Genomic DNA, 20,365 nt, shown 5'->3' on the forward strand with positions numbered 1-20,365 from the left:
AGGGACGTGGAAGGGGGCTGGCACACTGGGACAGCCCAGCACGTCCACCCTCCAAGGGGCCGTCCTGGGGTTCGCTACTTGCCTGCCCAGGCCCCCCTGGGTAGCCCGGGTTCTCTAGGCTTCAGAGGAGGCCTTCCCCGCTTTACTCAGGGGCGCGGCACCAGGTCCCAGGGCTATTCATTCAGTGTCCACTCCTCTCCAGTTGATGCCCCTGGGACCCAGAGCTCACCTGGCGCGCCTGTGGGGAGGTGGCCAGCCCAGGCCTAGCCCAGTTGGGGCACCTCCAAGGATCCCCAACGTTCCCAGCCAGCTCCGGGAGGCCCCTGGACCCCTTACCACTCATCCTGCAGACAGGGCGACAGGGGCATCATGATGGAGCAGTCCTTGCGGTCATGGCCACGTCGGTATTGCTTGACCTGGGCAGCCGGGGAAGGGCTAAGGGCACAGTGACATCTCGTGCTGCGGGGCCGGCACCGAAGTCCAAGAGAAGGGGGGCAAGGGGAGATAAGCCTCCCACCACCCCCACCCTGTAAGGGGGTTTTTTGACACCGAGAGCAGGGAGGAAGATCCTGGGACACGAACCGACACGGGGTGCATGGGCCTTGCCCAGCCTGGGGGCTAAATGCCCACGCCTTCTCATAAGCCTGGAGGGGAAACCAGGAAGGGAAATGTGCCTTGCTTCCCAGGAGATCAGCATTCGAATCATGCTCCCAGCCTCAGAAAGAACCTCTCACCCAGGAGCTAACCCGGCCCCAGCCCCAGCAGAGCCCTCGCCTACAGCCTCTCATCCACCCTTTCTGGAGCAGCCCCAGGCTGAACCACGGGGATCGCTGCCCCTCCCAGGCTCAGGCCTGGGCCCCCACTCTTTTTCCTCCTTGGGGAGCAGGCCCAGGCCCCCTCTGCAGCCCCCTCCATGTTTCACCGTGGCCTCGTCACGTGCGAACCCTTCCACCTCATGTCCACAGCACCTCCCCTAGTGACAAAGGCCTTTCCTGGGTCCCCAGCCCAGGCGGGACATCCTCTGGTCTCTCCAAGTCTGAGGCCTCCATTCCCATCACCAGCCACCCCCCAGCCCAGGCCTGGAGAGAAGCCGTCTTGGCACGTGGGGCCCTTCGTTACCCGGGCTCCAATCCCGCCCACTGCTCCCCTCAGTGAAAGCCCAGTGGCGGGGCTGCCATCTTTGGCCCCAGTGTTCTAGAGCCTAGCCCATGCTGGCCACTCCGTGGGAGGACACACACAGCCCCAGAACTCTGAGAGGACTGGAAACCACACCGGCCAGTCTAGGTCAGAGACTGGGGCCTGGCCCCGGGGCCTTGGCCGGGAGTAGCGACCGGCTGGCGCTGGCCTGAGCACTGGCTTCTGCGCGAGCTTTGCACAACAGGTCAGGAGCTCCTCAGCCCAGAGGGGGCCTCGGGGCCTGCTAAGGCCAGCTGAGCCTTCTTTCTCTAGGGGAGGAGTCTGGGAAGGAAAACAGTGACCCTCCTCACTAGTCTGCCCCACAGGGGTGCTACCGAGAAAGGAAGTTGGGGACGGAGGCGAGCAAGCACTGACGAAGCGCCTACTGTGTGCTGGGCATCTCCAGGAGGGAGGTGCTGGTATGACCCTTTACAGCTGAAGAAACCGAGGCAGGCAAAGGCAGAGTCACTCACTCAGCGACTGACTATCTGGGGCCAGTGAGCCACAGTGAGGACCGGGACTGGGCCGGGCCAGCCTCAGGGCAGTCTTTACCTTGGTCAGGGCGTAGGCCAGGGTGCCATCGTCCTCTGTGGAGAGGTCCCGGAGCTTCTGGTAAAAGGCTTCGTCGTAAGGGCCGTCTATCTGCAGCAGGTCCCTGAGGAAGAGGAGGAACAGGCAGTTCAGGCTGTCCGCCCACTGCCAACACCGGTCTCCAGCCCTCCTGGCTCCCAGGCCTGCGATGTGCCCACTCTCACAGGCAAAGAAGGCAAGCTCCCTGGGAGCATGTCCTGGCCATGGGAGGCCCCAAATGCCAGGAAGAGTCTAACTTTGCGTGAGGGGCCAAGCGTGAGTGGCGGCTTGGCCCTGAACGGGGAGCCGGCCTTGAACACCCACTCGCTGGACAACCCTCCGGGGAAGCCCTTTTATTTCTCTCCACCTCGAACCTTGTCCGTAAAACAAAGAAGTGGGTCTGGAAAGGCTCCCTCCAGTTCTGACGGACGACTCCATGAGTTAATGATCCAATCAAAGCATGAAGAAAGGAGGAAGCTAGGTGGCACAGTGGATAAAGCACTGGCCCTGGTATCAGGAGGACCTGAGTTCAAATCCGGCCTCAGATACTTGACACTAACTAGCTGTGTGACTCTGGGCAAGTCACTTAACCCTCATTGCCCAGCAAAAAAAGAAAAAGGGGAAAAAAAAAAGCATGAGGAAAACGAGTCTGGGTCCAGAGTTGACCCAAAGGCCTGTGCTGGCCTCAGCAAGAGGAGGCAGGGGGAGACATGGGCAGGTGAAGGAGAGGGAGAGAACACACTAAGCAGAGGCGCATAGTGGGACCAGACAGAAAGGAGGAGCTGGGGCGAGTGCAGACAAAAGGGGGTACCCTGCCCGGGGGCAGGGCAGGAGGGCCTCACTAGGTGCCCAGGGGCAGCCCCAGAAGAGAGGGCAGCTGGGAGGTGTGGGGAGGGAGGACCAGTCCTAGCCTGAGTCCTTTCAGAGTGGTGTGACCAGGGCCTTGGAAGGTCCACCAAGGACAAAGGCTGGAGCAACAGTGCCCTCAGTGTGGCCAAAGGCCGAGGCGGCTCTGGACAGGAAGGAGAAGCAGAGGTTTGGGCAGCTCAAGGTCACGCCATAAGCCAGGAGCAGAGCCTCATCTCCGTCAGCCCGTGGCCTCCTGCGGCCTGCCTTGGCCACTGTACCACTGCTGCCCCTCTGGGTTCTGGTCTGGTTCTGGTTGAAGCAGGGAGACAAAACCAGCCGAGGGGTTCAGTCCAATCCCTGTGGTGCCTCCCCGGGACGGCTCTGTAGACACCCCTGCCCCTTGGTGCAGCTGGGCTGGAACTGAGGTTGAGAGTGGCCTAGGCCAGACGTCGGCAGGAGCCCTACCTCTCCTCGTGAAATGTCCTGCAAGTGTCGCTCAAGCGCGGCGGTAGAGGTGGATAAAGGCCCTAAATGTCCTAGCAGATCCAGCATCCTGGGCCTGCAGGGTCTTGTACAGCAGACAGCCCCTGGGCAGCCCCGAGCCCTCCGCGTGGTTCTTACCTGTGGAGAAGAGGACACGAGAAGGGCACAGAGATGACGGGCTCCCCTCCCCATGCATGGCTGCCGCCGGGAGCAAGCAGGGGGGGGGGGGGAGGGCCTCTGGTGCCCCAAGCCCTGACCAAGGAGCCCCACAGCCTTCTCAGGCCCAGAACCCGGGGCGGGCACTTCCCTCCTTCTCCTCACGCGGCCCCTGTGCCAAACCACTCCCAGAATGTCGCTCACCCAACGCCATCACTCCGGGCTCACGAAGCGGGGCCCAGGGGTCTCGTTTCCCAGCCCTTCCGGCCTTTCCCATCTCACTGTGAACGGCCCCTTCCCACCCTCTGGGCCTGCTCTACACTGGCCCAGGAGCCTCACAGAAACCCTCCCCTCTCCTGGGAGCAGGTCAAGGGTCACCTGCAGGCAGCCTCCCCCCTCTGCCCCCAGATGGTGCCTCCCTCACCAACATTCCCAGGATGCCAGCTCCTGGAGAGCAAAAGCAGCTCATTCTTAGCAGAGGCCTAGCCTGATTCAGTAGGTGTTTCATAAGGACTGTCTCCTAGCCCTTTCTTCACACACAGAAAGGATGGAGCCACTGTTCCATCAATGTGCGCCCATTAGCAAACAGCAGGACACTCCCAGCGATCTGGCTGCCTTCCCCTTCCCCTCTCACAGCTCAAGCCAAGGAGCACTGTGGGCCAGGCGCTATGCTAAGTGCCGGGGAGATGAGGACACACTAAAAGCGTGCCGGCCCTCCAGGACTTCACAATCGAAGCCTGCCAACCTGGAAAGCTGCTATCAGCTGAAGCACAATGGGCCTCGGGCCTCATTCCTTCCTTCTCCCATCCCACCGACTTCCTAAGTCTTGTGAGGCAGCTAGGTGGTGCAGTGGGTAGTGTGCTGGGCCAGGAGTCAGGAAGACCTGAATTCAAATCCTGTCTCACTAGTTGTATGACCCTGGGCAGGTCGCCTAAGCGCTACCTTCCTCAGTTTCCTCATCCGGGATAACCACAGCCTCCCACAGCTGCTGTAAGGGTCAGAGAGGATCATTGTAAAAGGGCTCAGTCCAGTGCCTGGCACACAGGGGGCGCTAGATAAATGCTGATTCCTCCTCCCTTCCCCTGAAAGCATGCCTGGGCCTGCCCTATCTCACTGGAAAAATAACTACAACTCATCTCAGTGGTTCCTTTTAATCCAGTTCAGCTCCTTAGCTATTTAATCCAATGCTTCCCACGAACAGGGCACCGTGCAGGGTGCTGGGAAGGAAGAAAGCAGAAGCACAAGCGCCTGCCCTCCCGGAGCTTACACTCAGCAGCCAAGGGCGACGGGAACTGGCGCCAGCCGGGCGCAGGTCACCGCCCGTCTCACACCCCACCTCAGCCGTACCAGGGCTGGCCCCCAGAGCCCCCTTGACAGGGCTCAAGACCAGACACCGTCATAGCAGAAGGAAAACACCAGCTTGACTAGCCGTTGGCTCTCCCTCAGAACTGAGCCGCCATAGGGGCTCTCCCACGGTCAGAGGGCGTGATCTGGGGGAGGATCCAGCCAAGGAGGCAGAGGAGAAGCCATCAGAGGCTGGGGGGGGGGGCCCGAAAAGCTGGGGAGAAGAGAGTGTCAGGGAGGAGAGAGTGACCCCCAGAGTCCCAGGCTGCAGAGAGGCCGAGGTGAGAACTGAGGAGAGGCCACTGGATTTGGCCACTAAGCGACCACCGGGGACTTTGGGGAACACTTTCAGTGGAAGGATGAGGTCGGACGCCGGACCGTGAGGGGTTAAGAAGAAATGAGGAGAGAGACTGTGGAGGCCCCAAAGGGCATATAGGGAGACAGTTAGTAGGGATGGAAGGGTCAGGGGAGGGTGTTTTGGGGATGGGGGAGACAGGGGCATGTTTGTTGGCAGGAGGGAAAGGAGCCAGCAGACAGGGATAGTGGGGAGACAAAGGGGCCGATCTGCAGTGGGAGGTGGGATGGAAGGGATCACTCGTCAGCCTTGGGATAAGAAGTCAGGCTGCCTCTTCATGGGGCATGGGGGGGGAGGTGGGAGGGGCCTGAGTGATGGAGGTGAGGAGGAGGTGAGAAGCGGGAGCTCATGGAGAATCTGTTTTCCCATAAAATAGGAGGCAGGGTCCCAGCTGAGGGAGGGGGAGCCATGGGAGGTTTGAGAAGGTTTGGAGAGGAAGAAGGAGGCTGATGAGGGGGCAGAGTAGGGCTGCCTGGCAGTGGTGAGGGCCCAGCGGAGCTGGTGTCACATAAATCACAGCGGGCCCCATCAGGGCAGGGATGCTCTCGTCCTCCTGGGCAATGTAATAAGATAAGGAGCAGTTGAGGGGCTGGAGGAGGGGTAGCAGTGAACCAGTTCACCCAGGGGGTAGAGAGCGGTCCGTGCAGGGGAGATGGCCCAGGAGAGAAGTGAAGTGTCGAGGGATTGGAGGTAACGGTGAAAATGAAGGGGCTTCCATATGGGAAGGCAGCAGTAGAGGCAGAAAGTCAACAGATCACGGGCAGACGGGTGGCGCCATGGCGCCTATGATCTTTGAAAAGTTCCAGCCCCTACTCCCTGCCTGCCGGGCCGGAATTAGGAAGAGCCTGACACTCCTACGAATGGTGGGACTCAGGGCAAATCACTTAACCCAGTTTGCCTCAGTTTCCTCGTCTGTAGAACGAGCCAGAAAAAGGAACTACTCCAGCATCTCTCCCAAGAAAACCCCAAATGGGGTCATAGCGAGGCAGACATGACGGGAAAGCCACTGAACGACAAGGGGACTTCGGGATTCTTGACCACTGTGGATGGCGGCAAAGCCAAAGCCGTGACTGTCTCCAGGTGTGGCTAGGGTGAGGGGCAGGCCAGTTCTGGCAAGTGAGCAGGTGGAGGACCTGGGTGGGGAGGGTCCTGGGGAGACTATGCATACAAGTCCCCCCGGATGAGAACCCACCGAGGAAGGAAAAGGAAGGAGCCAGGGGTCTGCAGCCAAGGGAGATGAGCAGATGGCTGGTGAGTGACGGAGGACGGGGCAGGGGGGAGGGCGCAGGACATAGTCCAACACCCCGGCCAGCACTCGGGGAGAGGAGCAGACTGAAGATGAAGGGAAGCTGAGCGGGCAGCCCAGAGCCACCCAGGAGCCCTGGCTGGAATCAGGAGGGACCCTGGGGTGGGGGAAGGGTTGAAGGGGATGGGAATGAGGAATTGGGCACCGGGGAGTGTGCAGAGGGGTTGAGCTGATGGTCAGCAGGGGTTCAGAGTCACTGGGATGCAGTGGCTATGACCTAGCTGAGAATGGTCATCACTGAACACTGGGGGGCGCCACTGTTCTCTCTAAAGGAGTTTGGAGACGGGCAGCCTGAGATGGGGGGCCCAGGTTGCTGCCCTACCTTCCCAGCAGCCTCCTGGGGGATCCTGAGCACGCCCAACCACCTTACTGACACTCAAGAAAAGCTACCAAGAAATACGCCAAGAAATCAGCCCTTCGGACGACTGTGCCAAGACGGAGGGAGATGCGAAATACCCACAGAAGCGGTCTCTGTAGCAGCCAAGAACAGGAAAATAAAGGAGAAGCTGCTGACTGACGACACACATGAATGCGCCATGAGAACCAACAGGCGTGGGGCACGCAGACACGTGGCAAGACCTGCACGGAGCCCAGGCCTCCAGCATCCAAAGAACAACTAACCCGAGAGAGGCCGAGGCTGTCGACCTCGGGGGAGGGTTGGGACCGCCAGCCACAGGAGCCTTACCGTTTCTCAGCTGCTCCTTGCTGAAAGGGCTGGCCTCGCAGCAGCTCCGGCCCTGCGAGGAGGGCACGACCTTCATGTCCCCGGCCCGGCACTTATCCGTGCTGCGTGAGCAAGGTCAGTGTGATCACATGGATAAGCTCTTTGATGATCGTCCTGGTGCAGTGTGGCCCGCTGACCAGCCCGTTGGAAGGGTAGAAGAAGGGGCCTTCAGGTGGCGGGCTAGCTCACTCCAGTCTGCAGCTGCATCCCGGTGGTCCCCTGCAGCCGTAGATGAGCTCGCCATTCTGCCAGCGGGCAAGAAAGAAACAGAAGTGTGCATTGGAGATGCCGGGTGCGCCAAAGCTCCATAGGGACCCGACTAACCAGTGGGCGTGGGCAAATGCCGCGGTCGACGATTTGCTGCCCCGTCGCTCTTTGTGAGCCATCTCTGCTGCCTGCCACGCTCCTCCCCTCCTCCCTCTCCTCCCACCCCGCACTGGTAATGCTGGTCTCAGCTTTGGGCAGAGCTGACATCACTGGCCCCATTTAACAGCATGAGGAAGATGAGTGAGGATGGTCAGTGGTTGGAGAAAGGACTAGACCCTGGGCCTTCTGGCTCAGAGACCACTAGTGTCTTCATATGGTTAATTTTTCCAATCAATAAATGATCAAAGCATTTGAACAGGATATTTCAGAGGATGAAATCCAAGCAAAGGTGACAACAGAGAAAGATGGGAGAAAATGGGCACACTGGTGCATTGTTGGTGGAGCTGTGCACTGGTCCTGCCATTCTGGAAAAGTTGGACCCACAGCCCAAAATCACTCAGTGTACGAAAACACTGAGAGCAGCACTTTTTGCAAAAACAAAGAACTGAAAACTGAGGGGTGGCCATCAATCAGGGTGCTGTTCTAAAAGAAATGATGAGGGGGATGGCTGCAGCAGAACCAAGGGAACAATTACGCAACACCATAGCATCCTAATAGTAACAACAGAGCCTCTGAAAGATTTAAGAATTATGATCCAACAATGACCAAGCATGATTTCGCCTAGGGGCCGCTAGGACACTCTATCCAGCGTCTGGATAGAGGTGCTGGGCCTGAAATCAGAAGGAACTGAGTTTAAAATCTTGCTTCAGATACTTTTTAGCATTGTGATCCTAGGCAAGTCGCTTAGGCCTCTGCTGCCTCAGTTTCCTTATCTGTAAAAGGGGGATGATAATAATGCCCGCCTCCCAGGGTTGTTGTGATGATCCAATGAGATGATACTTGTAAGAACAGAGGGAGGAAAAGAGAGAGGGAGGGAGGGAGGGAGGAAGGAAAACAGGAAAGGAGGCAGGGAGGGAGGGGACAATGCTGATGCACTCAAAGGAAAACAATCTGGGGACGTGTTTGAACAGAATTTGACTTGTAGAAGGATATTGATCCCTATGATCTTTGAAAAGTTTCAGCCCTGCTCCCAAAAACTGCCCCAAGAGAAACACTCTTACCTTAAGATCTTAGGTTGTTCTGTGCTTCCTGTAACAAACTCTTCAAGGCAAAGTGCATTCTCTGTTTATTTCTGAAAGGAAGTAAAGCAGATGTTTTTAAAGCAGTTTATGAAATCAGAAATTCCACTGTTTGAAGTACTTCAGCAGAACCAGAGTTGGACGTTTTACCGGGTCAGCTTCGATCCAGAAACTAGCCGTGGGCTGTACCCTAAAGTGCTTTCAGCTTGGACTCCAGCCCAGAGCTCATCTCTGGCCTGGCCCAACCGACAAAGGTTCTTTGTGTACTGCAGGAAGTGACTTGAAGGGGGACCGATGCAGAGAACCCAGGAGGGGCCCATAGGAAAACCGAGCAGGGTCAGGAGAACATGTGTACAACCACTACAGTACTATGAGAACTGACAAGCATCAGACGCCTAACTGGTGCTGAGGCCGGCCACCTTCCTCCTGATGGAGGTCTGGGGCTGCAGCTGTGGAATGAGGCCAAGCGGGAATCTGCCTACTTGACCTTTCCTTCCGTAAGGAAGGGCGGATATGCGGGCAGTCGTGACAGGGGATGACCAAAAGACAACAAAGAAAAGAATGAATGAAAACACTTAAAAGCCAAAGGGAACAGAAGGCAGGGGACAAAGGCAGGCACGGCAATGCTGGAACCAGATTATATCAACGTCATTTTAAAAAGCGTTTCATTCCACACTATTTTTAATCGTCAGTTCCTGGATCACATCTGATTTGAGACCTGCGCTGGCTTCACGGTAATACCATTCACTGCGGCCACTCCTGAAAACCATGCACGCAACCCAGCTCCGACCTCAGCAAGCTGCCCTCGTCCACACAGGGCTGTCATTTGGAGGCGATCCTGCAAAGTTCTCTTGCACAAGAGCCGTTTATCTTTCAGAGGGACCAGAGTCCGCGCTGCCCATGAAGCATGCACACGTCTCACGTCTTACCGAATGGTGAGTGCACATTTTACATCGTTTTTCTGTTCCCCCGTGTGTCATGGTAAGCGATTCTGTGGGCACCTTTCCAGCTCCTTCCTCACCCCAGGAGGTAAGCCATATGGTCCTTGAAAGGCTGCTCAGACACCCAGGGGCTGCTCAATTCCACTGTGGCTTCCAGTGAGAAGGCGACCCTATGGCCTGAGCTGCCTCGGTGCAGGGCTGGGACTTGTTAAGTGCTCCTGAGGGGATCCCGAGCTGGTCTTCTTGAGTTGCCGTATTTGTCAGAAACAACAGACTCGGCGCACGCAGGAGGCCCTGAATGTGTCATGGACAAAGTTCCCCCTGAGCTGGCATAACTCGTTTCATCCCAAGCTGGACTCCCTGGAAGGCAAGCGAGGCAAGCCAGGTGCCGGCTGTCTGTGCCAGGCTGGGTGACTGCTCGTGCAGCCGAAGCCTTCTGCAGAGAAGGGGACCCTCCTGTCTTCATAGTCTAGCAGTTCCCAAGGGGAAAGACTGTGGTTTTGCCATCACCCGGCTCTTCTCCGTGGGGAGTGGTTTGGGTGTCCTATGCCTGTGATGTTCCCCCTTCCTGGTATCCCCTCCTCCCTTTGTCCTGCTCCTGTAAAAGTGTAAAAGCTTCTGGCCCAGTGGGTTCCCATGCACGGTCCTTTCTCATAACAAACGTGGTGTTCACATAAGTCACATAAGACTGCCTGCTGACAGACTATGCCCCAGTGTGTCCGCACCTGCTCCTTCACCACCCGCTTGTCGCCGCAGGACTCTGACATATATAAAAATGGTCACACGGCCTTTGCTTCGCCCATAAAGTAGATCTGAGTGAGACGGAGATGCGTGAAGTCTGTCGTCCAAGTCCAGGGCAGGACAAAAAGTCAGGCCGACCAGCGACGGCCAGGGATGCGGCGGGTGACCTTGGTGTCCTTGATGTCTAAGTGCCAGCTCGTAAGGCTTCACGGGCCGCTGGGACAAACTGTTCCATCCGCCCATTCTCCTGGAGGAGGGCTTCGCATGCCCCCAGGAACTCACTGAAGGGTTTGAGACTCCTTCGGTACCCATGACCTGGTTTAGCCCAGACGCTGCACATGCTGCAGCTTCTCGGAGCCACAGTTGAGAACTGGGTGAATCGGGGACACCAGAGGTGGAAAGTAGCCCTCACACCAGAGCTGCTGTCTTCCCTGAACACGCCCACCCAACCGAAGGTCCACAGAGCCCTTGTGCTGCCGGTCATGGTTGAATGACTGTGAAACCTGGACTATTCGGACCAGCGCCTGCTAGAAATGGAATCGCTTCCATCGTGAATGGTTTCAGGAAGATTCTGAAGATCACCCGGCAGATGAGGGACCAGACACTGAGGTCCCTTTTTGAGCTGAGCGCCAAGCATTCAGACTCTGCTGCAGAGAACAACTCTGATGGGCTGGGACACGTTGTTGAATGCCAGAAAGACTGTTGTTGTTTGCCAAAAATATTATTTTACGGAGAACTCGCAAAGGCAGGTGCTCACCTGGAGATCAGAAGTGAATACAAGGACACTCTCAAGTTCTCTCTAAAGACCTTTGGGTCGATTGTGAGACATGGGAGACACTGGCACAGGACTGCCCAGCACGGTGTGCCCGCATCAAGAATGCACTGCTTTCTCTCCTCCAAATGCTCACCTGGACGGGCTTGTGCCCGACCCATGGTAGAGCCGCTGAGCTCCGGTTTGGTCTGATCACACTGTGCCTTGACCCTGGCAGGGTGATGTCCATTCCGTCCTCCTCCCCACCCCCAAAGGCAAGGGAAAACAAAACCCGATTTTAATCTACTCTTTCAACAAAAACCCAGCTGTGCGCGACATCCCACGTTCTGTCTTCCTTCAGTTCCTTCTACGAGGAAACATTCACTTGTGCTGTCTGGCCCCCAATCCTTCCCCCACAACACTGGCTGGCAGACCCTGGTCCCTCCCTAGAATAACCGTGGAAACTAAACTGAAAGTGTTCAGGCCCAGACCAGGCAGAAGGAGCCGGAAAGCTCTGAGAAGCCGTCCTCTGGTGGGGAGTCCCCAGGTACCCACAGATTTTAAAAGGAGACGTACCCCAACAGGTCTGAGTGAGAATGAGGGACAGAGGACAGACTTTAGACCAACCTCGCAATGCCCAGTGTGGTCAGAGGCCAGCAACGAGAGCCCAAGACAACAGAAGCCACAGGTCAGATTCAGGAGAGGATGAGGTCTCCACTTAAAGGGGCTGGGTGGACAGCGGACAAATGACAAAGACCTGACTCTTCTACAGTGTCCTCTATCTTTTCTTTTTTTTCGGGGGGGGGAGGGGATGAGGGTTAAGTAACTTGCCCAAGGTCACACAGCTAGTGTCAAGTGTCTGAGGCCAGATTTGAACTCAGGTCCTCCTGAATCCAGGGCCAGTGCTCTATCCACTGTGCCACCTAGCTGCCCCCAGTGTCCTCTATCAAGGACAGTGACCTTTGGCCTGGGAAAGGCTGAGCAATGATGGCTAGCAGAGGAGGGAAGCACTAAGAAACCCCAAGAGCCTGGTGCTGCCTCTGCCTTCCTGTGCCCCAGGAGGGCACCTCCCAGTGCTGGTCCCCCATCCTAGGAGTCATCACCGACTCCGCCCTCTCTCAGCAGCCAAGCTGGCATCCCTCGGCCTCCCTTCTCTCCTGCAGTCTTCTGGGGAGCCTCCCTGCCTCGTCTCTGCCCACTCCAGTCCATCTGCTATTCAGCCACCCAAGCCCAGGCCTGACTCAGCAAACCCCCGTGGCTCCCTCTGGTCTCCGGGAGCAAAGACAAAACGCTCTGTCTCGCACTCAGAGCCCCATAACCCGGCCCCTCCTGCCTTCCCAGGGTCCTTCCACCTCACACTGCAAAACCTCCCCGACCTTCAGCCCCTTCTTCATTCCCAGCTCTTTTCACCCCGCTCCCTGGCCCTTCCTAGATCTGGTCCCACTGACTGGCGTGGGGAGTGGGCAGTGGGGCACACACACATCAGTCCTCTCCCATCTCTCCCGGCCTCCAGGCTTGGTCACCCTGGGGCCTGCAGAGAAGACGCATCCACTCTGCCCTCCCGACTCTTCAGAGCAGTGAGCCTGGCACCCTGCCCTCACCCCCCCTTCTCAGCAGACAGCCGCCAGGGGGCTGCCAATCCCCACTCCTGCTTTCTCCCAGGTGACCGTCAGGTCAGATGCCACTCTTGCCTCCTCCTCCTCTTCCTCCCGCAGGTTCCCTGACAATGCTCAGGGCAGAACATTCTGGTTTCCTTGGCAGGGAAACTGGCCCCCACCCTTAGAGCAGCTGCTCCTTGGGGCTTAATGCTGGGCCTTCCTTTCCTCAGTCCTTCTCTTCCCTTCCTTGGATGTGTCATCAGCACCCATGGGTCCCAACACTGGCTCTAAACACGCCCCATCGGGCTCACTGGGTCTCAAACAAAACTCGGTAGCTTTCCCCCCAAAGTGTGTCCTTCCCTCCTCCAGGCGTGCCAATTTCTAGGGAATTACCCTGGTCCCTCCCACCGCTGCCAGGCCACTCCCTCAGGCACACGCCCCCAATCCCAACTCAGAGCCATCTCCCCTCTGGTCCCTCCCTGCACACTGAAGCTGAGACAAGCACCGAAGGCCCTCCACTCTGGCTCCCTCTTACCCTTGCAGCTGGATGGACGCCACATCCCTGCTGCTCACTGCAACCCGGACTCGGGGCTCGATCTCTCACCTGTGACCGCTTGGACAACGGCGCCCTCGGCCTGATGTGCCCTCCCTCTCACAAGGCTCCATGGACCGACTCTGGAGACAATGTCTAACCCTCCAATGATGCCCCGCCAGGTGCCCCCTCCTCTGTAAGCCCAGGCGTTGGGACCTTTCCTGTCCTTGATCTCCCCGATTCTATGCTTGTGCCAACGGCACGTCAGCGCCTGTCTCAGGGCCCTCCAGCCCCGGTAAGAGGGCCTTATTCATGGAGGTGCTCGATACAGGAGATGGGTGTTGGGCACTCCTGAACAAGAAGGGGTCTTGCAGGGCCTTGGCAGGAACAGGTCATGCCAGGCTGACTCACTAGACGGGTAGATCAGAGGATGCTACGGACATCGGCCTCTGAGCTTCTGGCAAAGGATTTGACAGTTTCTCCCAATGGAACTGTGTTTGATACGAAGAAGTGCTGCCTAGATTCTGGAAAGCAACGTCCCAGTGACTGATCCAGCAAGACCACTAAGGCCCTAGGAGATGACGGAAGCAGGAAAAGGCCTCCCCCCACCCCAAATAAAAGCACCAACAGGGGCCCTTGTGGTGGGAGGGAACACGGTGCCGGAAGGAATGATGAAGGGACGTATTCAAGGACCCAGCAAGATCCATTTCAACTGACCAAGAGTTAGTAAGCAGACCCAGAACAAGCTGGACAACAAGTCTTTGCAAGAGGCCTCCACGGCCCCCCTTCCCCACGGAAAGTAGACGTGGCCAATCCAGGAATTGATTTTGCTTGACTAAACATGTTTGTAACAGGGGGTTGTTTTTTGGGGTTTTTTTCTGGGTGAGGCAATGAGGGTTAAGTGACTTGCCCAGGGTCACACAGCTAGTGAGTGTCAAGTGTCTGAGGCCAGATTTGAACTCAGGTCCTCCTGAATCCAGGGCCAGTGCTTTATCTACTACACCACCTGGCTGCCCCAGGGTTGTTTTTCTTGTTATCATAATGGGGGGGAGAGGATGGATCTTTGCTGGGGAAATTCTTTCTAAAATACCTGTCTTTTTTGGGGGGCAAAAAAAAAGTAAAGCTACAAGATGAAACCATTAGTTGGCATTAGACTGTATAGACGAGCCCATCTCAGGGGAGGCAGAATCACGTGGTCCAAAGGGAACTGAACTTCAGATGCGGACAACCTGGATTCCAACCCTGCTCCCCCAGCTACCACTGAGGCAGTGGAAGGCACGTCGCCTCACCTGGACAAAGAGGCGGTTAGACCAGGTGACCTCTCAGGTCCCTCTGAGCTCTGCAGTCACGGAGCTCAGGAGCCGGTGGTGGCGTGCCCCGAGGCTCTCTCCTCAGGCCGGGCCTGCTCCACGTTCCCTCAATAGCTTGGATGGGGACAGACACAGAAGGCGCTCCTCTGCAGAGGAGTCAGCAAAGGGAAGTGTGCGGACTGATCAGGAGGGAGGGACCGCACTGACTCCCTCGGTCCCAGGCCACGCGCTGTGCTGGGGAGAGGCCGCCAGGAATCACTGCACCAGGAGCAGCCCGAATAAGCAAGAGTTGCCCGGCTACAGGGCAGAGGTGAAGCCTCAATCCTCTGTCCTGCAGAGAGGACACAGCTGCTTCCAGGGAGGAGGCCACCCACCCAGGCCAGAGGGTCGGCCAGGGGCTTGACCGTGCTATGCCCGTGTCAGGGTCACCGACGATGCCGCGAGCTGGACCCATGTCCAGCTGCCTGCCTCGGGGCCTTTGCCTGAGCGGCCCTCCCGACATTATCCAGGTGCACTTGGCATCTGCCTCCCCTGGCCATCACCATTTCGCTCATCTCCTATGCTTCTTGACCCAGGTGTGATAGGACGGTCAGCGAATGGAGCTATCGGAGAAAGGCCAGGGGCCTGAAGTCCTGGCCACAAATCCTTCTGTAACTGATGAGAAGGCCTCTCCAGGCCTCAGTTTCCTCTTCTGTAAAATGGTGCTAAGAGCTACGGCAAGGCTTCCGCCAGCTGACACTTACCAGTGTCCGTGTGTCACTACCATCTAATGCTCCTGAATAGTTCCTGAACCGAATTCACTGAACACGAAATCAATACGGGCCAAGAGAGTCTGCTGGCCAGGCAGCTTCCACAAGAGGAGGCACCAGCTCCTCTGGGCCCCCCTCCAGCCACCCCCCAGTGACCAGGTCAGAACACATCCTTACCCTGAGAAGAGGTCTAGGGGACAGTATTTACTGATCTGTTTCCATTTGCCAGTTGCCACCTGTTAAAAAAAATAACAACCATTCATTATTCGTAATGATTCATGTTCGTTTGGTTAATTAGTTATGATGATCGCAAACTCATGAGCATCTACATACTCCAGAACAACAAAATTCACAAGGGCGCTGATCGGTTACCATGGGGCGGAAACCCATGTGAAACTTTGCTTCTTGTGTCTCTAGAAATGTCAAGAAACCTTTTTCTCTCAAGGCCTTTGCAGACTCCGGGGAGATGGAGGAAGGATGGCGGCCGAGCTGTCAACCCAGGGTCCACCCGCAGGGTGACCTCTGGGCAGGAGGGTACAGCAGGGTCAGGGAGGAGAGGGGCCACTGCCAGGTCACTCAACCGTCCTGCCAGCTTCACCCATGTTACAGAGAGACGTGCGAGGATGTCAGAGGGGATGGGTCAGACATCTCTCTCCAAGCCAGAGGTGTCTCTGCTATGGATTGAGCACAAACTGAGCCCCAAAACACCCAATAAACTACTAAGCCAAGATGTTTTCTTCAGCGGTGGGAGCAAGTGCTGCCACACTGACCCGACCTGCAGGCCTCTGCATCCCGGACCCCGCTCCTCCCTTCTTACACACTTAGAAACTCGAGGGATGGTAGCCCCTTCTCACCAAACTGGCTGCCCAGGCACCACAGAGGGCGCAGGCCTGGTTGGTGCATTCTAGGGACCACTACTGAGAAAGGCAAAGGACACAAGGCTGCGGAGGGGGACAACCCCAGTCTGGGCAAAGAGAATCAAGGGGGCACGGACAGGCTGGAGAGGGGGAGATGCATCTGGGAAGAGAGGGCAGAGCAATCGACTGTCCCCAGACTCCCACGGGAAAGGAGGAACAGACTGGGAGGCAGGAGGGGGACTGAGGGCCACAGGTCTGCTCATACAAAGAAAAGCCCCGTGGCTGCCCACAAACAGACTAACTCTCTACCAGGGGAAGGGGCGGCCCAGCTTGGCTAGAACACCCCAGGGTGGCAGACAGCGAGAACAGGAAGCCCATCTATGAAGCTGCTACAACACGTGCCCTGGGAGCTGGGCAATGTGGCAGCTGATGCCAGGTCTGCCTCTGAGTTCTCTGGCACCCTTATCTTTTCTCCACCTGCTTCTCAAGGATGTCTGGAGCGGGGGCACAAAGATGGAAGAAGTTTGTGCTGTGCCCACATGGACTCGGGAGCCCTCCAAGGATAGGGATCACTACCCACCCTGGGCCACTCTCATCCATACACTCCCACACCCAGCCCCCAACCTGCTCCTGCCACCTCAGAGCAGCCAGCGGGGCCCTGGGGCTAAGCCCCTTGTCATCATCCCTCAGCCTGATCACACAAACAGCCGGCCACTGCCACTGCCCACACCCACCACAGAGGGCCCACACCCGTCACGGGCGTCATCTCTCTGGCACACCCTTGGTGACATTCATCTGAATCAGCTGGAAGCTGATGCAATGAAGGCATTCCACACTCGCGCCCTCGCTTTCATGGAGAGAGGAGGGTCAGGCACTTTTCAGCCCACGTGCTTCCTCCCATCTGGCCTCAGACTCTTGAAGCTGTCTGACCTTGGGGGTCTTTCTATAAGGTTCAAGGGCCTTGTAAAATGGGAGTGACAACAGCACCTTCCTCACAGGGTCCTAGGGAGGTCAGAAAGCCAGCTAGCATCTAAGCACCTACTATGTGCCGAGAAAAACGGGAAGGGGGACGCCCAGTGGCCCCACAGAGCTCAAGGAGTTCACAATGCAATGGTGGAGACAACAACAAGGTATAAACAAGCTACAGACACAACAAACTGTGAAAGATCAGGGTGGGGGGGGAGCACCCCAGGAAAGGGAAGCTGGGAGGCAGGGCCAGGGCCACTGGGTCACAGACAACGGGAAGAGGAGGGAAGGGGGAGACATTACAGGACCAACAGAGAATTTTCCATTTGATCCTGGAGTTTTCTTGGAGGCCCAGTCAGTCCATCCCCCCCAGACTAGGGCAGGACCAAGTACCTTCAGGTGCTGATGCATACAGTACCGACATACTTTGTGCTTCATCTCCTGGGTCACATGCCTGGAGAAGGGAATGAATCCACATTTTGGCTGCAAATATAAAGGCAGGGTCAGGATACACTCCAGGAAGCCCACAGAGATGCTTGTCAGCGCTAGAAGCCCAAAGGCCGCGCTGGCCAGGCTGGGTGTCTGCAGCTGAACCATCCTGGGCTAGGCGAGGGTGGGGCAGCCCTCCAGCAGCCTAGGCGACCTTCTTTGGCTCCATCCCACCTTGGGACATCATCCCTGGTGGGAGAAGCCGTGTCCCTGTCAGCTATGGCCCTTGCTGAGCCCTGGGGAGAGAGGCAGGCCATCCCTGAACCAGGCACCGGGATACAAGCTGGCTAAGGCAGTCACCATCCTAAGTGGAGCAGAGACACGGGCGGGGGACCTACAAACAACAGCAGAGGAGAAGGCATCGCCCTCTCCTTTACAGAGGTGGTGGACTATGGGTGTGGGACACTGCATGTAATGTCAGGCTCTTCTGGATGTGTGGGCTGGTTTTCCTAAACTGAGGGAAGGTCTTGAGGAGGGGGAGAAATGTCCTGGGAAATGAGAGGAGCTAATAACAGAGACCAGACTGACATAAGGGAGGGCGTGCCAAGCCCCAGACAGGATGGAGACAAGGGCTCACCTAGGTCCAAGGCAGAGGTTGGCCCTCTCAGCCTGAAGGGACCCAAAGCGGGGCCCAAGAACCAAGGCTAGGCCCATAAGAAAGCATTGGAGGCCTCCACCTGCCCTGGGAGGTGGGGGGCTCCCTCCCGGCTCAGAATCCCCTGGAACCAGGCCCCTGGCTTAGGCAAATGAAGGGCGGTCCCTCTTCCCATGCAAACAGGACATGGGCACCTGACACCCCCCCCCTCCACCGCTGGGCCCTGCCCTAGAAAGGGGCACCCTGCTGTCCACCAGCTGGAACTGGGGCCCTCGTAGGCAGCAGCCTCGGTCCCGCCCGCACAGGACTCAGCTAGGCCAATTCACCTTAATCTCCACACACAGAATGGGCCGGTGTTCTGCAAAGTGGCTGGTGTGTAGTCTGGTGAGGTTTGGAAGGCACATTGCATAACCACTCAGAGTGTCCAGGTCTTTATCACAGCGAGATTCTGGGGGACAGAAGGAAAAAGCCCAGAGGTCAGCTCAAGCCGCCTCTGGAGACCCAGGACTCCAGGGCCTGTCTAGCTCCGCCCTCCCAGCCCAGGCCCAGCCGGCCACACTGCAGAAAAAAAAGCCAGGCTCTAAGTGCGCCCCGATGCCCTGGAAAGAGAAGATGGTCTAGGGCAAGGCCTGGAGCCCTGAGACACAGGGTAAGCCTTCTTCCAAGATGGTGGTAGTGCCGGGTGCGGGGTTGGCCTCAGACAGGGAGAGCCCCCTTTTCTCCTTCCTTCTTCATCCTTTGTTTCAAAGTCCCCTCCCCTCACTGGGGAAATAAGGGCGATGAACCAGTCATCCCAGCCCCAAAGGCTCTGGCTGCTCCAGAACCTTCTGTACCTGGTCTCTCAGCCTGGATCTTTAAACAGAGCTGCTTCACGAAATCCAGAGGGAGCTGAACTACCTCCTGAAAGGAGACAAAAGATGCGCAGTCAGTGGTAGCGGCAGAAAGCTCTGGGCCACACCCCGGGAGATACCCCCACTGAGGCACACACACACGCGCACACAAGCAGGCACACACCCAACTGCACAAGCACCGCAAGCTCACACCCACAAGTACACCCTAAGCTCACACACACCCAACCACATGCCTAACTGCACAAGCTCACACCTCAAGCTCACACGCCCAGCTGTACAAGCTCATACCCACAAGTTCACCCCAAGCTCACACACACCCAGCCACATAAGCTCATACCCACAAGTTCACCAAGCTCACTCACAAGCACACCCCAAGCTCACACAAGTGTGCACACACCCAGCCACATGCCCAGCTGCACAAGCTCACACCCACAAGTACACAACACCCCACCCCAGATTCTACCACTCAAACACAAGCCCTACCACTCACTCCACACAAAGCTGAACCATCCTATCAGAAGATCCCAGGCTCTTCTCTGGGAGGTTCAGTGTCTGAGGCTCAGCACCTGGCTCCATCCAAGACCCCCAGCCCACCCACCCACCAGGCTTGGTTTCCATTTCCTAAACAAAGAATTTCTCCCTCACTGTCCCAATGTGTACCAAGGGACCCGCAAACAGGTCCAGAGGGCAGGTTGTGCAGGCTTCAGCTCCAACTTCTAGAAGGAATGGGGCTCGTCTCCCCGTGAGGCCCTCCCTGCCCACAGACAGCTTCTCCCTGGCAGTGACCAACGGGCCTTGCTGAGTCATGCACAGGCTGGGCTAAGGTCTGCTGCGGTTTATCCCACCATCCTGCCATGCCAGAAGCCCTTCAGTCTTCTCTGGAGGGCTCGGAAGAGGGCGAGAGCTTCCCCATTTCTCGCCTGGGCTGGAGGTTCATTTAGGCCCTGCCTCCTGGGGAAAGGCCATAATCCCTCCATCTCCGGAGCCCCCAGCCTGGGAAGCATCCACCAGAACCAAGAAGCACCAGCCAAGTCAGAAGGCAGCATGGCCCAGTCTGGAGCAAGAAGGTGCCAACTGCCTCATCTTTAGAGGAAGAAACAGAGGTCCAGAGCCAGCCACTGACCTGTCCCAGGTCGCACAGCCCACACTGGAAGCAGAGAAATAAGAACCCCCTATACAAGTGCCACTTGGCCCTCGTAGGACAGCTCCTGGTAAGGGGGGCAGCACACGCACCAGCAAAGGGGAGGCTCAAAGGGCACTGGATGTGGAATGGGAGTTCACCGTGCGGGTGGGCCTGGCTCACCTTTTCCCCTTTTCTTTATTTTTTTGCAGGGTAATGGGGGTTAAGTGACTTGCCCAGGGTCACACAGCTAGTAAGTGTCAAGTGTCTGAGGCCACATTTGAACTCGGGTCCTCCTGACTCCAGGGCTGGTGCTCTATCCACTGCGCCATCTAGCTGCCCCTCTCCCCTTTTCTTGTTTCTCTTGCTGGGTCATTCCCTGAATGTGATGAAGCTACTTTTCAGTAGGGAAAAGCAGGTGAGATCTTCTAAGATTTCCTCCAGTCCAGACTCCCCA

The 20,365-nt window shown here is 57.2% G+C and overlaps 1 protein-coding gene across 1 annotated transcript in view; it reads right to left on the minus strand.

Moving 5' to 3' along the window:
* IPPK (inositol-pentakisphosphate 2-kinase) overlaps window positions 1–20,365 on the minus strand; it is a 48,838-nt gene that overhangs the window by 2,109 nt on the left and 26,364 nt on the right. The window contains 13 exon segments of the mRNA XM_043979488.1: window positions 337–416; window positions 1,729–1,831; window positions 3,061–3,131; window positions 3,134–3,216; window positions 6,925–7,027; window positions 7,029–7,127; window positions 7,130–7,183; window positions 7,185–7,208; window positions 8,383–8,461; window positions 15,208–15,266; window positions 17,247–17,336; window positions 18,264–18,385; window positions 18,771–18,837. Of these exon segments, the coding sequence (XP_043835423.1) occupies window positions 337–416; window positions 1,729–1,831; window positions 3,061–3,131; window positions 3,134–3,216; window positions 6,925–7,027; window positions 7,029–7,127; window positions 7,130–7,183; window positions 7,185–7,208; window positions 8,383–8,461; window positions 15,208–15,266; window positions 17,247–17,336; window positions 18,264–18,385; window positions 18,771–18,837 (1,034 nt within the window).

Source organism: Dromiciops gliroides, chromosome 1 (assembly GCF_019393635.1).
Source record: "Dromiciops gliroides isolate mDroGli1 chromosome 1, mDroGli1.pri, whole genome shotgun sequence".
Taxonomy (NCBI): Eukaryota; Metazoa; Chordata; class Mammalia; order Microbiotheria; family Microbiotheriidae; genus Dromiciops; species Dromiciops gliroides.